This window comes from Coffea arabica, chromosome 6e, assembly GCF_036785885.1.
Source record: "Coffea arabica cultivar ET-39 chromosome 6e, Coffea Arabica ET-39 HiFi, whole genome shotgun sequence".
Lineage (NCBI taxonomy): Eukaryota > Viridiplantae > Streptophyta > Magnoliopsida > Gentianales > Rubiaceae > Coffea > Coffea arabica.
The window spans coordinates 5,004,665-5,024,302 of record NC_092321.1 but is presented as its reverse complement, the minus strand read 5'-3'; the positions used below and the strand labels follow the sequence as shown (position 1 = coordinate 5,024,302).

At 38.0% G+C, this 19,638-nt stretch overlaps 3 protein-coding genes across 9 annotated transcripts; 2 read left to right on the top strand and 1 right to left on the bottom strand.

Annotated features, from left to right (window-relative positions):
* Positions 1-201: 201 nt before the first annotated feature.
* LOC140009372 (putative HVA22-like protein g) lies at positions 202-4,051 on the bottom strand. 2 transcript variants are annotated; one of them, XM_072054639.1, is made up of 8 exons: positions 3,457-4,046; positions 3,161-3,272; positions 2,959-3,019; positions 2,688-2,786; positions 1,688-1,744; positions 1,521-1,584; positions 1,182-1,394; positions 202-720 (listed from the first exon to the last, which is right to left on the bottom strand). In XM_072054639.1, the coding sequence occupies exons 3-8, from the start codon at positions 2,988-2,990 to the stop codon at positions 343-345; spliced, it is 843 nt and encodes a 280-aa protein (XP_071910740.1). In that variant the 5' UTR covers positions 2,991-3,019; positions 3,161-3,272; positions 3,457-4,046; the 3' UTR covers positions 202-342. The 2 variants fall into 2 exon arrangements, with proteins under 2 accessions (XP_071910740.1, XP_071910741.1); XM_072054640.1 differs by lacking the exon at positions 2,688-2,786 and having other exon boundaries at positions 3,457-4,051.
* Positions 4,052-8,264: 4,213 nt separating this feature from the next.
* Positions 8,265-14,673, top strand: LOC140009371 (uncharacterized). Of its 6 annotated transcripts, XR_011816775.1 has the most exons (15): positions 8,265-8,410; positions 8,569-8,673; positions 8,837-8,910; positions 9,138-9,209; positions 9,343-9,371; positions 9,568-9,618; positions 9,726-9,776; positions 10,061-10,120; positions 10,215-10,297; positions 10,483-10,621; positions 11,908-11,958; positions 12,335-12,439; positions 13,127-13,265; positions 14,285-14,370; positions 14,500-14,673. XR_011816775.1 is itself a non-coding variant. In XM_072054634.1 (14 exons), the coding sequence occupies exons 1-14, from the start codon at positions 8,331-8,333 to the stop codon at positions 14,293-14,295; spliced, it is 1,050 nt and encodes a 349-aa protein (XP_071910735.1). In that variant the 5' UTR covers positions 8,265-8,330; the 3' UTR covers positions 14,296-14,673. The 6 variants fall into 6 exon arrangements, 5 of the variants coding, with proteins under 5 accessions (XP_071910735.1, XP_071910736.1, XP_071910737.1 ...); XM_072054634.1 differs by having other exon boundaries at positions 14,285-14,673; XM_072054635.1 differs by having other exon boundaries at positions 8,287-8,410; positions 8,572-8,673; positions 14,285-14,673.
* Positions 14,674-17,810: 3,137 nt separating this feature from the next.
* Positions 17,811-19,046, top strand: LOC113692516 (transcription repressor OFP6-like). Its single transcript, XM_027210937.2, has one exon. The coding sequence runs from the start codon at positions 18,055-18,057 to the stop codon at positions 18,613-18,615; it is 561 nt and encodes a 186-aa protein (XP_027066738.1). The 5' UTR covers positions 17,811-18,054; the 3' UTR covers positions 18,616-19,046.
* The last annotated feature ends 592 nt before the right edge of the window (positions 19,047-19,638 follow it).

Here is a 19,638-nt window from a genome sequence, read left to right as displayed (position 1 = left end):
TTAGCTGACCACCCGGCATAAATCTGGACTGAGGTTTTATTTGTTGTGATCTCATGGAACGGAAATGTTCAAGCTTTTTTTATCCCCCCTTGAATGTAATATAACCATATTGGGGAAAAAGATGCATTGATGGAAAAGGTTTGATCAAGCCCGTCTGTAATATAACCAAAGGTTTGATCATTGATGGCAAAAAGCATAAAATAAATAAAATAATCATTTATTAAAAAAAAAAGACATACTACTATTCAATTACAAGAATCTCTCCCTTTTTTTTGTTTTGGGGTGTTGTAGTCGTTAAATTTTTCTTGCCTGGGGGACTATTTTTGTACATTCTTTTAAGGACTAATGGAAGCCTTTGGAGCGTCTAAGTTTGAGGCGGGCAACACGTAAGTGGTGGTCCAAATTAGGTTCCTTCTGTTCTGAGGCCTGTTTTGGGCTTGACCCGTTATCCGATTCCGTCTCCATGTCCATATCGATCTCGGACTGGCCCTCGCTTCGGACGAAGTGTGTTTGGTCGTGGAGATTGACATGTACTGACTCTGATACGGTTGGTTGGGTGGCGGAGCGGTGGGCTTTGAATTGGGATGTCGGGGGGACTGGCGGCCGCCTCTTGTCGGACGGCTGCTTGAGCCTCCGGAATATTCCACCTGCTGATTGCGGCGAGCTGGGACTTGGAGGGGCGGCCGGTGGAGTGGTGGGAGTTTCTTGATTTTGAGGTTTCTGCAAATGTAATCACAGCTAAATTTAGTTGGCCGGAAATGGTGGGCAGGCTCATTGGATCAGAAAGCGCAAGTCGCCAAATTTGATTTTTATTACTAGACCAGAGATGAAGGGTGAGGGTGGGCCAACTAAAAATAAAAGCAAAGGTTGAGAATGTGGGAGATTGATGGGTTCATTTCAAGTTGAGCAGCGGTAATGATTTGTATTCTCAAAACGTGCCAACTGGGGTTCTCTTAGTTATGATGGTGATTAGGGGACCAGGCAGGAAGGGTATGATTCCAGTACTCGTGAATTGTGGCATGCGTTAAAGATAAAATGCAAATTAAATAGATTGTAGGGGGGAAAAACTAAACTGGAAATCAAAGGATGAAATCAACCCCCACCAAGGCAGGCATGTCAAATTTAGGTTGTGCATCAAGAATTTGGGCTCAGCCTAAGGAAAAGGCTAGTAATGTTGTTACCGCTGGGCTGCTCAGTCGAAGCTTTCCAACATGAGTAGCCAAGAAATCAAGAGCTTGGAAGAATGTTGTCTGCCCCAACTGCGTGCAATTTTCCCAATAATAAACCAGCAGGTCCCAGGCTCTGGCCCTGAACTCCAGTAGATTTCGGTCAATGTCCGTCTCGTGCTTAATCATGTAAGGCTTCAATATGGTATCATAGACATAGCCAGATCCCTGAGAAGAAAGAACTCCGTGTTACTGCGATTTGATTTGATATATACGAAGCAAAAAAATGATTAAAAAAAATATTCACGTAGTTCCAAACAAAGCCTAAATTAACTCCCTCGTAGTCCAGTTTACCTTCGTTCTTGGATACCACAAGTAGATGAACAGAGCCAACTTCATCTCCCCGTACATGGGCAACCTGTAAACAAAAAAAGGGGTTTTAAAACGACTATAAAGACGGCCACAAAAATCAAATTACCTAGATTGAGAACATTTTTAAAGAAATTGAAAGGATTAGATACCATGATACAAATATATCACCAATTCTCTCCAAAACTGTGACCAACGCCACCAGTATCCTGCAACCATCATGACAGAAGACCTCATGAGTCACTCCATTTTACATCCACAGATCACACTATGGTACACTGTAGTAGCAATGCAATTTTTAAGTACACAAACAGTGATTGGATGATGAAAGGGAATGGGATGAATCAATGATGGCTTTTATGCCAAAAAATTCCTATTAACAGATCGGACCTTTAAGAATTTTTGGCAAATGGTTGCCCAGCAAAACTAAGAACTAAAGGCAAGATCTAACCTATATTTGCTTAATTCCAGTTGCGTAGTCTTGATTTAGTTCTAAAGTCCAATTGCACACTAATTCTCAAGATTAAAACATGCAAAACAAATGACAGCGTTTAGTCAAGCAGAGTCGAGCTTGTTTAGTTGTATTTTGTTCACTAAGATGGTCACTTTCTCAACCCAACATGGATAATGTGGCCATGTTTGGATAGCAAATTTTTCCAAAAAAATGTTCGCTTGTATCGTAAAAATATTTTTCAATCCATATTTTTATATTCTCAATCACTTTTTTATCTCACATACATCACATCACAAAAAGTGTTACAGTAATTATTCTAAATAATTATTTAGAATAATAGACTCTATCCACATGCTAACGTCGTTTTCAAACAAATTAACCGCAACTAATCCAAATAATAAGCACCTAGTCTTTACTTTGCAGGCCCTAAGAACAATTTAATACTTACTACTTATTGGTCACCTTTCAACTCCACTTTATGGAGGAAACTTGACTTCTCAAATAAGATATGTGATTGGACCAGAGCCTAGAACTACTCTACCTTCATAGAGTGTCCTAAATCTAAGAAAAACTACACAAAATCAAATTACTGCTAGCCCATAAAAGTTTACAAGGTTTACCTATAACAAAAAAAAAAAAAACATTGACATGATGTTTAAAAATCAAACAGATGTAAAAATTTTGGGATGGACTCTTACCAGTATTGACACCAAAATCGGAGTTCTTCAATCCCTACTTTGTTCTTCTCTACAGTTTTGAAACATTCAAAGGCAGGGTAAGCATACCCTAGAACCAACCTGCCATTTAAGTTAATCATTCTCTTTTAAGTCAACTATTCAGGGATACCATTACAAACAAGTTCCCAAAAGTAAAAGATGAAAAAGAAAGTAAAGAACAAAAGGCACAAACAGAGAGAATCAACGAAACAGTGGGCATAACAATAAAAAGAATTGGATCAAGACAGCATACACTAAAATTCTGGTGATGAATTCTCCTAACATCTTTAATGAAACCAAAACCCTCTGCTTTCCTGCAACACCCACGTAATCCATGTGATTGACCGCAACCAGTCAAATGATTCGGTAACCATGAAATCATAATGATAACAAGAACCAACATAAAGACCAGCATTATTCATGTTGAATAAGAGGAAGAAATGTGAAAACTGAACCTTCAATGAGTTGTGCAGTCTTGATTTAGAAAGTACGACGGAACAAGCAATTGCACCCACCAAGTTTCTGATCCGCCACCAGGAAATATTAAATGGTTGACGGAATGAGCAACTGCACTTGCAGAGGAACAAAAAAGAAGCAAGATCAGAAATATTGCTGCCCAGGAAAAAAAAATCGCAAAGCACAATCCCATTGATAGCGATTCCGGAAAGGCAAGAGAAAAAGAGGAAAGATGAAGGGAAAATGATAATAAAAGTAAGAGATTCTTGAGGCAAAATGGAATTGTTTATGTTACCTTGGTGCAGAGGAAGAAGACTCTCTGGGTGTTTGAATATCGAAAACAAACACCCCAGAAGCGTAGGAATCGAAGGGAGGCAGAAGGAAGGAGTCGGTTATAAATAGTTATTTTATATGCAGATATACGAATGATCAAAATGATGATTGCGCTGAGCTCTACCCTGAAAGACAAGTAATTGGATTAAAAAAATTGGACGTGCGAAAGTGTATAAATATGAGCCGGTTGATGATTTTTAAGATCGGGTGAAACGTAGAAGAAAGAGGGATTAGTGACTGAGCGAGGAAGCTTTCTCCTAGGGGATTTCTTGCCATGGACGCCTTCTCGTTATTTTACACGCAATAATTTCAGTGAAAGTGCTCCTGAAACAAGTACTAATAATCAAAAGTAGGATTTCTTGAGATTCTTCGAACGGAATTTTCCCAATTAGCCTATGTTACTTGTGGTAAAGGGGCTTGTTTGTCCAATCATAACCGTCAAACCAGGGTTCAATCCGGGGAATGGAATTCATGAGAAGTGGAAGGAGCCGACACGTCGTAGTGAAAAAAGAGAATAATTCAACTCAGACCTTAAGATTGATGGAGAATAGGTCAAAATAGACCTCAAAATGGATGGGGAAAGGTGAAGTCGTTGATCTTCTGGACTTTATTGAGTATTCTAAGCTTCAGACGTTCGATTTGTCTACTTCATCTCCCAAGTCATTTTTTACTAATTTTTGAGTTGGATAATGTGACTTATATATATATATAGGTCTTAGGCCTCATTTGGTTAAGCCACTGTAACTCACTTTCTCCTATTCATTTTGCAGTATCTTGACAGGTTACGGATTCTATACAAAATATTAAATAGCCTAAATTTTAATAATACTACTTGTTTTCAGTGATAATAAAGATTGAAGCAAATACTTGTGCTAGAAGGATAGTAGTTATCATGAAAAGAACAGGCGACTTTTCTTTCTGCAAAGAGATAAAAAGTAGGCCGAATTGCCATTTTAGGGAAAATCGCCAATTTAGTCCTTAAACTTTTTTTTTCCGTCAATTTAGTCCCTATACATTATTTATAGCCAATTTAATCCCTAAACTTATATTTCGATTCCAATCAAGGAGCTTAGCGGCGGCGCCACCGCATAATTTCCATCGGCTTCCAAATCTAGGAACCCAAAAGGGGTATTTTAGGGACTTCCATATTTTTCATATTTCTCTTTGACTTTCATCTTATGATACTACTACTGCTGTGGAAGAAGTGGTGCTACCGGAGGAGGAGGAGGAGCCAAGAGGAACACTACTACTGCTGCTGCTGCTACTACCAGTACTACTAGGAGTAGTGGAGGTATTGGAGGAAGTGGAAAGGAGACCGGTGCTGTTGAAGCCAATGTAGTAGGCCGAGGAGTCATCCGGCTTGAAGAGGCCGTAGTTCCTCTCGGAGGTTGGGCTGGACTTCATGTTCTCGTTGAAAAGGGCGAAGACATAGATGTTCAAGTCGGCGTTGGGCCTCATGGGCGTCCCCTTCTTCCCGCACACCAGCTTGTTGATGAGGTTGCCGTTGTACTTCTTGGCATTCTCCGGAGTGGCTCCGGCCTCGTCGGTGTCCCCCTTGGAGGGCCAGCCGGTCTCGAAAATACCCTTTTGAAGAACGCAGTTTGCATGTAAATTTTTTTTTTTTTTAAGTAATTTGTTAAATAGCCTGCCTGAAACCCGCTTGCGGGTTTCCTGAGTGAATAGACGAAAATACCCTTTTGAAGAACGCAGCTTGCATGTAAATTTTTTTTTTTTTTTTAAGTAATTTGTTAAATAGCCTGCCTGAAACCCGCTTGCGGGTTTCCCCCTTATGTAAAATGACTAAAAGCTGCGTTTCTGTTCTATTTATATCAAACACATACTCTCAAACCCTCACCTGAAGGGTGAGGATGAGAGGGGAGGTTTGCTGGGCATCCTAGGGCCCTCCGATGGGCATGTGCAACTCAACGCAGCTTGCATGTAAAAAAAAAATTTTTTTTTTTAAGTAATTTGTTAAATAGCCTGAAACCCGCTTGCGGGTTTCCTATAGCGGAATCCTGAAGGAATTCAACTTTGCAAAGCATTCGTAGTTGGTGCGCCCATAATCTAAGCCGGCCCTTCTTCGCTGAGCACCAGACAAATTGTATGTGGTGCGTAATGATGAGTAAGGCTTTGGATATACTATATATTAGAACTATACATTATACAATGCCAAAGCAGCTATGGCACGCATCCCATTGATCTTCTTCCCAGCACTTTAACAAGCTTTTGAAGGAGATAACTCTGCATAATTCATCCCGATGATGAGGAGGCAAAGATGGAAATTCTTTAATTTTTTTACAAAGTTTCGAGGAAACTGGGGTTTATTATAATTGTTTACACTGGAATAAATACAGTAGGGGTGGCGGGATCGACGATCCCGGAGTTGGGCTGGAAAAGGACGAACTCCAGAGGGACCTGCTTGGGGTTGGCCTTGTAGGCGAAGTAGGGGTAGGCATTGATGAGGAAAGGGGAGCCGGTCTTGAGATGGAAGTTGAGGATGGCAGTCAAGCAGGGGGTGAGGTCCGGGTGGAACCTGCAGGCGAAGGGGAGGTAGGAGGTCTGGAGGACGGCGAGGGAGTGGGCAGTGGTGATGGAGACCTTGTCCTGGAGGTTGAGGGAGCAGAGGACGGAGTAGACGCTCTGCATAGCCCGGAGTAGACGCTCTGATGTGATAGAGGAGAGGGAGGTGTCGTTGAAGGTGAAGACCATATAGAAATAAGATGAAAGTCAAAGGGAAATATGAAAAATATGGAAGTCCCTAAAATACCCCTTCTGGGTTCCTAGATCTGGAAGCCGATGGAAATTATGAGGTGGCGCCGCCGCTAAGTTCCTTGATTGGAATCGAAATATAAGTTTAGGGATTAAATTGGCTATAAATAATGTATAGGGACTAAATTGACGGAAAAAAAAAGTTTAGGGACTAAATTGGCGATTTTCCCGCCATTTTATTGTTTTGCCTCGGCGGTCCTTAACGTACACCCTCATGTTTCCCTATTGCTTGTGGATCATGCAAGATTTTTTTTTTTTAGTTACGATTGAATTCACTGTTGTAATTTACCAATTAAACCTCAGTTGTGTTATGTGTGACTGCAATGTGGAACATGCAACATACAGATACAGTTTTGAAGAACTTTTTGGGCTTGTAATCATCATCAATGATAAATCCAGGGTAAGTATTAATTCATACACTATCGCTTTTCTGGGCTTTTGATTTTGCCTTTGCCCTCAAAAGTTTAATGGTGCATACGAAATGAAACTAAAGGTGCAGCTTTGAGTGCAGCCGCAGCAGGGAGCTCAAGCGCTCAACCATTTTGAATAGAACAAGATGGATAATGCAATTTAAGCCCCCCAATGGGGTGACTGCCTTTGAATCTTTATTCAAGGTCATCAGATCATCGACTCCCGCTGATAATGTGCTGTGTATCTTGGACAGGCTCTGCATAACTGCAGGGAATTAGTATGATGCAAGTCAGGATACTCTTGTGTCGATTAAAAAAAAATGATAATGCAATTTAAAATATATAAAAAGAAGAAGAAGAAGAATTCCTAGGGAGTTGCGGACCAAAGTTTAGTCGTTTAGTCGTAGTACTACTTTGTTTGTGACAGAGGAAGTGGATAGCCCATCAATCCTTCATTCAGCCATCGTTGGATGCTAATTTCAACCCTTTTTGAGTGGTACATATATTGCCTGTAAAGCTTCCACATACATAATTAATGGATAGACGATCAGCAGCCAATTATGTACTTAATCTTCCAAAAGTAAACCACTCAAGTATTCAAGGACACCATGTTTTAGATGATGCTATCCATATACATGCCTGAACTGAAACGCCTGCTGTTTTGTCTTTGCCTCTTTGCTAACGGGATACCTGAACACAAACAATCGTTAGAGTAGTTGTGTTAGTTGAACTATTAACCAACCAAAATTTGGGATTAGTTGGTAAATATATTCTTATATTCTGTAATTAAAGTTATACTTTGGTCAAGGATAATGGTATGAACGTACTAAAAGTTGCAGAATAATATAAGGTCAGCATCGTTGACATCATCTTAATTAATTATTATTATGGTCACGGTTAGAAGACACGCGAATTACTTACTACTTATTTCCTTTTTCCATGCTTCAATAGTGGAAGCACTGTGCTTAAAAAATTTGTAAAGAAAAATCTAATAGTCTGCTTAAAAAATTAAAGGGTTACCTCTTTTGAGGGTTTCTGATATTGGTCGTGAAGGTTCAATTATGAATGGATAAAAATGCCCTTTAAATCCAGTCAAATTTATGCCTAAAGTCATCGAAAGTTCTTAAAGTGTGTAGTTTTAATTGTTCAAAGATCAATTGAAAATAAAATTTGTATAAGGGATCAAAAGTAGACAATGATAATAGTTTAGGAGCTCCCCAGGTCTTTTACTCTTCTCCTTTTCAAAATATTTCTTTTTCTCCTTTCCAGTAAAATACGAACCAGAAAAAGAAAAAGTAGAAGGAATGAAAGAAAATCTATGATATGCAAAATCACCACAAAAGAAAAGAAAAAGCGTGATGGGCATGCAAATACCATATACAGTAATTGCTCTAGCCGAACGAAGGAAATAGTGTAGAGTGGGACTCTAGCTTAAAGGGGAAAACCTGGACTTGGATTAGCAGCAATTGAGCCCGAAAGTCTGCTAACAATGGGCTCTATGTACAGAAGATTTTTGTTTGGGAGTAAAACAAGTCGAAGGCCCAAATAATAATACCATGATCCTTCCTGCGACTCATATCTTAGGTGTTTTGACCCCCAACTGCCAACTAAGAAATTTAATGATGAGACGTAACAAAGGCAAAGGTCTTTGGTCCATATGACGTCTATGGCTTGGGGCTTCCACCTACCAGCTCTTGTTGCCCGATTTCTGCCTTCAACTGTTAGCGTCCGCTCCAGGTACTCAACTCAAATCAAACTTTGGAACTTTTACCCGCAAAATTCAATACCTACAAACAAACTCGGACGGTGGTGTTTCAGTGGTTCAAGTTCACAAGTACCTGTTATTCTTCCTGATCCTCATTTCAACTCACTACGACACTTGATTCATTCTTCAGCAGGATATTCTTGTCCAGGTATACAAATTCACAGTTGGGTCGGGATAACATCAAGTTAATGGATACAAAAACCCGTGCCAATTTCCGGCTCTGCAATGTGGCAGGGTGGGTGTATTATATTAGCAGTTTTATTTCTTTTGTTTCCTCCTTTTCTGTCTTCCCGCGTCATTGCAGCTCTTCCTCAATTCCTACCAAATGTCAATTTCTTTTGATTATGCTACTACTTAAGGATTATGGTAATTCATAATTTTCAAATTTGTTTTGCTAGTTATAAGACCGACTTGCTCGAGATTCATGCCCAAAATCCTGCCTTCCATGTTCTGTTCATTCCTGGAAACCCAGGTAATTATTCTGTTAGTTTCTTTCCTTCCTTCCTTTTTTTTTTTTTCATTTTCCCCCCTCTTCTAGTAATAGAAGGATGACCCACCACCGTTCCTTGGCGGTGCTGTCATTGGTACTTATGTGCCATGTGGTACGCCTTGAGATTTGAGCACCCAATACCTTCTCGAGGAGTTGGGCTGTATGTAATGCAGCCTTGAGAGATGATTGATGGCTGACGGGATTGGCAGGTGTTGTTTCGTTTTACACTGATTTTTTGGAGTCTCTGTACGAGTTGCTGGGAGGAGGTGCAAGTGTGACTGGTAAGATATGCTGCTACTTGCTCTCTTAATGCATTACCTAATTTGTAGCTGCTTTTTCATCGGTCTTGGATTTAGCAAAATGTAACTTATCTTTTGATTATATGCATTGTTAATGTGATCGACGCTGAAGCAGCTATTGCGCATGTATCTCACACAGAAAAGGTAAGTAATATGTTGAGACCAGCGTCAACGTTTGGAGCAATGTAGCCCGCATGCTTTTCTTAATCTTGTTTCCTTACCCTCTCTCTCATATAGTATCTGATTCTACTTGTGTTCCTTTTCAGCCATATCTGATTCTGACGACTGACGAGTTTTGTGGCTGTTGTTAAACTGGTAATATTTGTTTGATTGTTTTCAGAACTGGGAGCATGGAAGGTTGTTCTCCTTACAAGAACAAATTGAACATAAGGTGACCTATGAGATCGTTGTGATTTTTGTAGACAAATTTTCACGTCGTAAACGATATATACTGAACGTTTTGCCTTCTTCTCTTGATTCGTTCTTCACTTTTGACAGTTGAATTTTGTGGAACAAGAGCTTGAAGGCGTTGAAGTCCCTATAGTACTGGTAGGGGTATTGATATACTTGCTGTGTTATTCATGAACTCTTTTTTTTGGCAAGGAACCACCTGCAATTTGTTAACACTTGATTTTTTTGCTTATTGCTTCCCTCTGTCATTGAGGTTGCATTTCACTTTAGTGCAGGTTATTGAGGTTGCATTTCACTTATAGTGCAGATTATTGCTTGTTTGGCGTGTATATATGTACCAAGTGCATGGAAACCTGTTTATTTTAGTTTTTCTGGAGATTTATTAGATCGTTTAGTTTCTGAATCATGACATCCCTCTGAAGGTCGGCCACTCAATTGGTGCCTACATATCTATGGAAATGTTTAAAAGATCCCCAGACAAGGTGATGTGCAGATCTAGAAATATACTGTCCATGCCTTTAGTTTTTTCTTATATGATTGTAATCATGGTCTGTTGCATACTTCTGTGTTCTGCAGGTAAGATATTGCGTCTTTCTATATCCATTTCTGGCTGTAAATACAAAATCTTCAACACAGTCTTTGATTAGAAAAATCTCAGCGTAAGCTCTTTCTTTCTTACACTCATTTCTCACATCTCGTGTTATGTATTCAGCATGCTTCTTGTGCCTGATTACAATTAACATTACCCATGATAACGTGTTTCCCTGTACTCTTTATACCTTTATGCTTGGAAGAAATCTAGTTTACTTCCTCAGGTATTGATGCTTCAAGGTTGTGAATATAGGTCTCCACTTATATGTGCTGTACTTAGTTCAATTGCGGGTATGGTACCAATTTGGACCTCCAAATTTCTTGTTACAAAAACTCTAGGAAAGCTGTGGTCCTCTTCTGCAGTTGATGCATTATGTACTCATGTGCTTCAGGTGAAGTCCTTTTCTTCAGACTACCAGATTACTGTTCCTTATGTTGGTTTATATTATGGGGTAAAATTTCATACTGAAAACTGCTAAACAAATACTGAGTTTTCTTGGACAACAAGTTTAGATGTTATTGCTTTTTCTCCAAGTACCTTGCTAATTCATTTGCTGGGTAAGATGGATGAAGCTTTAATTACATTATGGTGCCTGTGGAACAATAGCTCTTAACAAGCATTATTTTATGCTCTCATTGCAATATTTTTCATTTTTGTTTCTTGGTTAATTATTACATTAAGTTTCCGTTAAGGGTGTGGATGAGTTACATAATCCTCCTGTTGACCTAGAATCGGTATAAATTTACACCTTCAAATGGTATAATAGAGGGCCAAGGCTTTGGCTTTAGGCTATATGGTTTTGAGTTTGATTCTTCTGCTCTGTCTGAATTATTTGCTTTAAAAAACTTGAGTTTTCCTGGCATGCAAGTGCCTCAGATAAGTTGGTGCTTTTGAAGACCCGAATCACAGAAATAAGTGGATAGTAGTTGTCATGATTACCATTTATTTGCTACCTGGAGCTATTTTTCAATAATTATGTATCAGGGCACTGGGTGAGATGTTAGACAATTAAGCGATCTAGCCATTTCACATGTATCATGTAAATGGAAGTTGTAAAGCGTCCTTGTGCATCTAGCTCAAGATTGTGAGCAAAGCTTCTAATAACTGACCCAACCCTGAGTAATTATAATCACTCTATTGTCAAATTACATATTCTAGAACTTTTTGTTAATTATTCGGTAAATAAGCTAAAACTAACTTAAGACTTCTTGAAAAGAAATATTGCCAAGCTGATCTAGTGAATGACAGCTCTTTTAAAAGGAGTTGAGCCAATGAAATAACTGCCATCTTGGCATTAGTATCTGGAATCTGGTAAAGGACACTATCTAGAGGGAGCCTAGTTAGGATGCGGATGTTTCATTTGTCAATTGCATCTTAATATGTATTTATTTACTAGGAGTCATGCAGTATCGAGCAAGATAATATTGTAGAACAATATGGTAAACCCTGCTGAATACAATTTTGTTTGTTTTCTTAGCTGCATTCTCACGGTGTACTATGTTGTCTGGTCTTCGTTAGTTTTGAGTTTCTTGCATTGCTAGCTTCAGATCATTGGGTTTCGTCTAGACTATGTAAATAAACAGCATAGACTTTGAATTTTTGTTGTTCTTAGCAATATGTGTGTATTTGGGTGACTCCTGTAATTGATTTTCTGATGGTAACTTCATTAATTTGCAGTACCATTCTATGAGAAATGTGCTCTTTATGGCCATGACAGAATTCAAAGAGGTAAATTGCTGCTTATCCACTTGTTTGTTTCACATCTAACGTCTTGGTCCTTAAGAAGAAAACATAAGGCGGTTCATTAGTCCATGGTGGGTTTTGTTTATGCTTTTCCAAGAAAAAATCTTGTGTGCTAGAAATCAATGGTTGAAGTTATTATACTCTAAGGCCTAATTCTCATGTTTGACTACTTATCTTAATTCCAAAAGAAATGTTTGTTTATGTATAGTTCCTTAACTTTCAGTCTTCGGTTTGTCACTACTCTTAAGGTGCTTATCTTGAACGGGCTTAGTCCTCTTGAAAAGGACTATGCAAGCAAAATATAAGTTTTGTCTCAATCATCATATGGATTTGTTATCTAAACGATGACATTTTATTTCAGCTTTCCAAAACTCCAGATTGGGACTTCATAAGGGAAAAGAGAGGTCAGATTGCCTTTCTGTTTGGCTTTGATGATCACTGGGGTCCCTTGCATCTCTTCGAGGAGGTAGGGCATTCACTTCTTTTTGAATAGTAATGTTCTGGGAATAATCTGTGACTTTAATCATTACTAACCTGATAAGCAGCTTTATAGACCTGTCTAGCTCTAAAACCAGCTAAGAATAGTTGCATTGTTACCATTAGAGAATTAAAAATTCATGAGCATTCATGTTTAGAAGTAGGACTGAGAAGAGGTTCAAGAATGTGTACCAATTACATAGAGGTGGCAGTTTCTGGAATAAGAACAATAGAGAGACATGCTTTACAGGATAATTTGGTAGCATTTGCATCAAACTTGGGGAGAGAGTTCAGTTGGATCCCCATTAGAAGTAGTTTCCTTTGGTCCTCTTGCCATTCAAATCATAAAGCAATTTTTGTCTCTCAAGCGAATTTAGACTGTTTTCTATTGTAAGACTATTATATTCCATATAGTATTGCACTTTATATGCGGAGCTCTTGATTCGGATGAAAGGAGTAGTTAGATTAGGAAGGATTTTATTGAAATAGAAGTTTCAAATGATGGGACTAAAACCTCACTTTGTCACGACCTCGTCTACAGTGATATCTTCTACTTGTATCATGGTGACACATCCTATTAATGTAATATTATTATCCTACTACCTAGTTTTTACGATTTGGTTATTGTTTGACCCTGGATCATAGTGCTACCCGCTGATCACAGTTTTGCTCGCAGATATCCAAACAAGTCCCAGATGCTGTTCTCGCGGTTGAACGTCAGGGCCATTCTCACACTTTCTCTTGCACAGAGGCTGGCTCATTATGGGTTGCTCAGCATGTTGCAAGCTTGATAAAGAATCACATGTTGAAGTCTAGTATGTGAAATGGAGATCAAGCTTTTGCTTATTTAGGACCATATATTGCTTCCGAATCGTTTTCTTTTCTTCTTCCCTTGGATTATTGTGGAATGGATGTTTGCCTTCTAAATCAATTGTGATGAATACCGAATTGGGTTTTCTTGGGTTCTGAAGAAGCCATACGGGGATCTTCAAACCCTGGCACAGGCTTTTGGAATTTCCAGCAATTGTTTTTGGTTATATGGGGAATTTGAGAACCGTTGACAACTAAGAATTAGGATTAGATTGTGAGATTGATTTATATTAGAACGCTATCAGTGCTTTGTAGAAATCTGTAACTTTTACTATATACCATCTAGCTGAACACTACCCAAAAAGAAAAAATCCTGACTTTTCCTCCTAGATGCATGATGATTAAAATTGAATACATGGTTTGAAGGCTCATCAGTTTCAAAGAAGCAAAATAAACGCAGGATAAATATAAACTCATCTAGTCAACAAACTAGGACTGATGATGCTGAAGTTAGGCGATTGGCGGATTGGGTGAATCACTGAAAAACCCAGCAATTTAGCGAATACTACAGGTACGGGAGGAATTATGTAGACCTGAGATAGCATAATATTTTTGTTTCTTTCTCTTACTTTAACGTAATTCAAGAGTTGCATAACTTTTAACGTAATTCTTGCATTGATCTTTTGTTTCCTTCTTTTCTGTCCGTAGACCTGATGTGTGTTGAAGTTGAATTAAATACTGCATTTATTTTGGTAAAGGGCACGACTTGACTTCAATTGGGGTGCGAATGGTAGATGGAAGAGGGTACCAAACTATCGATTAGTATTTAGGGAAACACGCCTGATGGCTAGTGGTTTCTTATCAAGGTCTTGTCTTGAAGCCATGAACGTACTGAACAGCACTCAAACATTGTAGGAAATGATTTATCTTTGCATCAGTGGACTGTAAATGAGTTTCTGCACCATATGATCATTGCATATTTTCACATCAGCCTGTGATTTACCATTTTCTTCTTACTTTGCAGTTAGCAGGTGAAGGCGTAAAAGTTCTGCCTCCAGTTGCACATGAAAAAAAGGGTTTTGGATCATCTGGATGGCATGAAAACAAAAGGTGTGCACGTAGCCGGCTCTAAACAAAGGCTGAAATATCATCAAGTAGATGGTTTTACCATTCTAAGCTTTCACCTTGTCTCTGAAGCGTCCTCACGAGGCTCCTTTTTTCTTTTCTTTTCTGCTTTAGGCTTCATTTGGGAGTTGAGGATTTGGACAGAAAAGAAAGAGAAAGAAGAGAAAGTTTAGTTTTCCTTTTGTTTGTTAGTTTTTAGTAAGAAAGAAAAGAAAAGAAAAGAAATGGGAGGATTCAGAAAGACGAATGAACAGTAGCCAAAACTTTTCCTTCCAAATTGGACGAAAATGGAAAGAAACTTTCAGAAAGCTTGTCAAAAAAATGTTTATTTGTTCTTAAAAAGGTCTTGAACAAATATTTAATGACTTCTATGTCCAAATCATTCCACTAATTCTCAAAACTCCAAACAACATAATAATCCTTTCTTTTCTTTTCTCTTCTTTTCTCTCATAATTTGAGTTTTCCCTTCTTTTCTTTTCTATCCTAAACTCCCAATCTAAGCCTTAGTCTTTACCCTTTTTATATAAGGATAATTTCAGAAGCCTCCTGAGGTTTCTAACAATGTCACTGAACTCCCTTAAAATTTAAAAAATTACACATATCTCCCTTAATTTAATAGTTTTAGTAATAAAATCTTAAAATAATATTGATTTGGTCAAATTTTTAAATTTTTAAATGAATACCCAAAAATGCCCTTGTGTAATGAGTTTTAATTTACTTTCCTATAGAATTATAAGATTATCTAATGTAATTATAAGGAAAAAGTGTCGAATTTTTCATGTTCATACCTATTATTTGATAAACAACTATAATAATAATTTTATCACTATGATACAATACATTTGATAGATTTTATTATGGATTTAGATTTATAAAATAGAAAATAAAATGTTAAAATAATGATTCAGAGTTTATGAATTTTCGAGTAGTGGGATTATCATAATTTAGTAACTGTTTTGGGCAATTTTTTTTTATTTATTGTTAATTTTAATACCAAAAAATAGAAAACAAAGATTAGCAAAAAAATTAGATTACGTATAAAGTTAACTTATCAAAAAAATCACTAGTTCAACATTTGATTACAATATAACTTAGAGATAATAGTGGTAATTCTACAGTTTTATTGGCAAAAAATTAAAATGAAAAGGAATAAGGAGGAAAAAGAATGAAAAAATAATTTTAAAAGTCATTCTAAGTATAAGCGTACCAAATAAGGGAATTTTATTAAAATATTTAAGGGTAGTATTGTTATTTTAAATAATAAGGGAAGTATATGTAATTTTTCAAACTCCAAGGAAGCTCAGTCAGAAACATCAGAGGAGGTTTCTCTGAGGTTTCTGAAATTATCCCTTTTATATATATGCTGTGAACCACGGACCCTCATATTATTGTCTTGCTCAATTCTGCGATGAGGAAAGTCAGAGACGTACATATAGTCAGAGCTTTAGTTCTTTATCTCCTCTGAGTTTGTTTACTTTTGACCGATGAGCGAGCACCAGGAGAGAATAGAATATTTGGATTTTTTTTTGAATTCCTTGAGCATGGTTTCCAATCAACTATTTTTCTTTTCATCTTTTACATTATGTACATCACATTGAAAAAGTAATATAATACAGTACTGATGTCCAAAAAAAATTTTCTGAATAATTTTCAATCCAAGTCCAATCTTTATTAGGCTCTCTATAAGTGTGTTTAGATAGTGTATTGTTTGAAATAACCAGTGTATCATTTTTTTTTGTAATGTTATGTATATAATATAGAAAAAGAAAAATGTAAAAAATTATTTTTAAAACGTGTTTATGATGCGAACAAAATAATATTTGATAATTTTTATCTTGATACAATATGTTTTTGGTCCGTTGTACAAACTTTTTGCTTCAAAATGAGCTATCAGCAAGTATTTGTGAAGCAACCATTTCATTTATTTCGTTTTCTAGTATAAGGATTAAGTACTGTTTATTGTAGGTAAAGGAAACCAGAAAAAAAAAAATTTTTTTGGGTATCGGAGAGAGAGAATAATTCATATTGCAGCCTGCGTTTTTAATGAATATTGACGTTGAAAATCATCATGGTACTAAAATTAGTAATTTTTCCTCTCTTGGGGTAGAAAAGCACTACTATTAAGCTGCATGTGGGTGTGGGTTTCAATTATCTAAGATCTCAATCTTCTACAATTCCTTGAGGGAACTATTTGCTCATTGCTAAGGAATAAATTTTTCTCAGAAAAGCTTTAAATCTGTTGGCTTATGAGATTAGCGGATATGTTCAAACAAGGGCAAATTATTTAGGGAGTCCTTAAATCATCATATTAATTGTCAACTATTAGTTCCTTATCTTTTTTAAATCTTATACTGTACCTTCAATAATAAAAAAATGTCAAATTATGATCTTTCAATCTATTTCTACCATTAGATCCATCAATTTTGCAGTTAGATCCATCAAATTTAACGGTGAAAACGATTGAAGGATCACAATTTAATATTTTTAAATTATTGAGTTGTCAATTTAAATTTTGAAATAAATGAGATTCCAACAGTTGACAATTAAAATAGTTCAGAAACTCCCTAAATAATATGAACAATTACAAGTTGGGGAGACTGTATACTTTATCATTTACTATAGCAACCCACTTTGAGCGTCTAGAATACAAGATCATCAAAGGGTTGAAAATATCAAGAAAAAAAAAGAGGTGATGGCATAGACGACAGTACGAGACTTCACCGGATACCACAAATGTAGAATTCCACATCGTAGGTGTTCCCACCATTGATAGTACTCCATACCACAATCCGAAGTGAAATAGCAATTGTTAATTTGGACACTTAGCCCGCGTTTTTTTGGTCAATTTTTAATGGATCCCTAGAATAGATCATCATCATCATCATCCCTCCTAACACCTGTCAGCTTCCGTTTCTCATTCTATACCTCTGCTACTACTCTGTTGTTTTAAACTAACACAAGTGCAACCGTACGTATTGGATTACAGTAGCACTTTTTGTGATGTGATGTATGTGAGATAAAAAGATAATTGAGAAGATAAAAAGATATATTAAAAATTATAATGGTGATGTAAGTAAATATATTTGAACAAATAATCTGCTATCCAAACAAACTCGGCCCATTTTCTCCCTTCCATCATTTATTTAATATTATCCAAACAAACTCGGCCCATTTTCTCCCTTCCATCATTTATTTAATATTAATAATTCTACAGTCCGTTGTCTAGAGTGACTTGCATCAACACTTCACCTCCTTACCCACAAGGCCCAAATTTTAAAGATTTCCCATTTCCTCCAAAGATGCCAACATGGGGCGGGGGGGGGGGGGGGGGGGGGGGGGAACAAGATAGAGATCTCAATTTTCCTTTATGCTTGATTTGGTTTCGTGTAATCCCCCAAGAGCTGTCAGATTAGCCTAGACAAATCCCAGAAAGGAAGCAGGGGTTGGGGGTCCCGTCTAAACTCTTAAGCAGGGTCCTCCATCCTCACATGCCCAATTTATATCAGATTCTGCGCCCCATTTTTTTCAGCACCCCTTGGTTTGCACTCACTTTCCTCGAGTAACACCCCAGCAGACGCTACACTCGCTGCCTGCTTCCTTCCCAGCAGAGAAATCCATCCATTTTTAACTAGTATAGTAAGACTTGCTCTCTGGTAATCAATCCCTCCAATGTCAACGCCCGGCAAGAAGAAGCTCATTCGCAGCTCTGTGGCAGTGAATCTTGGCTGCAGCAGTTGCAGAAGGCCAAGACTCCTATCCCACGTTTTCCGCCCTAAAGCAAGGCGTAAAGCGGCCGCCTCTTACCACAAACCCAACCATTATTACTCTTCTTCCGGTTCCTTGGAAACCAACACCAGCACCTTCTCCACAGACGCGGATGACACCTGTAATGCCTACTATTCATCTGATACTGACTCTGATATCAAGAGTTTGAGGGCCGTTCAGGGCTTTGGGAGGATAGGCGGGGAGAGTGTGGCTGTGGAGAAAGACTCCGACGACCCTTATCTCGATTTTCGACAGTCAATGCTTCAGATGATTCTGGAGAAGGAGATTTACTCCAAAGATGACCTTAAGGAGCTTCTCAACTGTTTCTTGCAGCTGAATTCGCCTTACTACCATGGCACCATTGTGAGAGCCTTCACGGAGATCTGGAATGGTGTTTTCTCAGTGAGGTCGACTGCTGCCTCCCCAAATCTCTTGCATGGCCTCTGGAGGTCACGTGGCTTCTAGGTGGTGATGCACGTGACACTAGGTGTCCATCTCTATCAGTCTTGGCACCGCACCACCGGATCATAATTCATAAATAAATAAATGTGCTGTTATCTTGGCCAACCATGCAAAAATGGCACCAGGGCAGCAGTCGCGCTTGCAGGGGCTGCTGCTACTTGCTAGTTTAGGCTGCTTCTTTTCTTTTTAGTTTCCCTTCCTCAGAGTCCATATATGCCAAATTACTAGAGTACCATCATAGAGTGTAAGGTTAATCACTCTTGGGTTCTATTTTCACAGCCTTTTTGACCACCTTTAGTAGTGGAGTACTTGTTAATCTCATCCTACTGTAGCAGAAAGAGTCTGTAGATGTTGTGACGGGTAGTCAAAAATGCTGTGAAAATTGTAATCTAGTACTAGCAATTACTGTTGTTAGTGAATGTGGTCATTTTATTTTCTTGGTGTCGTAATTGAGTTCGTTTAAGATGTGAAAGTAGTAGTAATGCTGATTTCTTTCTTTTGGTTATTTACCTTGCCTAAATAGACGAGGCAGATTTGCCTGCTGCCATAACAGGAAGAGTTTATAAGCAGGCATGTGGTGGCCAAATTATGGGCCTGTTTGGAACCTCAAGTTTTTAACAAATTTGTATAATACTAGTTTTTTTAACAACTTTTGCTACAGAAATTCCAAAAAATTTATCAAAGCTTTTAATCTACACACTTCAAACTAATACACAAAAAATTTTTCCTTCAACTTTTTTTCTTTTTCCTCTCCCATCCAGCGCACCACGTCCTCCGTCGCCGGCTATCACCTCCACTACCACTTCCGATGCCGATCACTATTTCAATTGTTATTGCCGGCCTTCCTCTTTTTTTTTTCTTTCCCTCTCCCTCACCCCCTCTCCTTTGACTGATTTGTTGGTGTGTGTCTCTTTTTTCCTTTTTTATTCTTTCTCCCTCCCCTGCCACCTTCCCCCTCCCGCTAGCTGCGATTTGGTCGTGCGATCAGATCGTAACTAGGAGAGGGGGTGAGACAAAGCTAAAAAA

What these genes read in the sequence shown, in the direction of transcription:
- LOC113692516 (XM_027210937.2), top strand. Translation starts at nt 18,055, where the DNA reads ATGTCAACGCCCGGCAAGAAGAAGCTCATTCGCAGCTCTGTGGCAGTG.
- LOC140009371 (XM_072054634.1), top strand. Translation starts at nt 8,331, where the DNA reads ATGACGTCTATGGCTTGGGGCTTCCACCTACCAGCTCTTGTTGCCCGA. An exon ending in GTTCATTCCTGGAAACCCAG is followed by an intron (nt 8,911 to 9,137) that starts GTAATTATTCTG and finishes CGGGATTGGCAG; the next exon opens with GTGTTGTTTCGTTTTACACT. An exon ending in AGGAGGTGCAAGTGTGACTG is followed by an intron (nt 9,210 to 9,342) that starts GTAAGATATGCT and finishes ACGCTGAAGCAG; the next exon opens with CTATTGCGCATGTATCTCAC.
- LOC140009372 (XM_072054639.1), bottom strand. Translation starts at nt 2,990, where the DNA reads ATGTTAGGAGAATTCATCACCAGAATTTTAGT. An exon ending in CGATTTTGGTGTCAATACTG is followed by an intron (nt 1,745 to 2,687) that starts GTAAGAGTCCAT and finishes TGATGGTTGCAG; the next exon opens with GATACTGGTGGCGTTGGTCA. An exon ending in GGTGATATATTTGTATCATG is followed by an intron (nt 1,585 to 1,687) that starts GTATCTAATCCT and finishes TTTTGTTTACAG; the next exon opens with GTTGCCCATGTACGGGGAGA.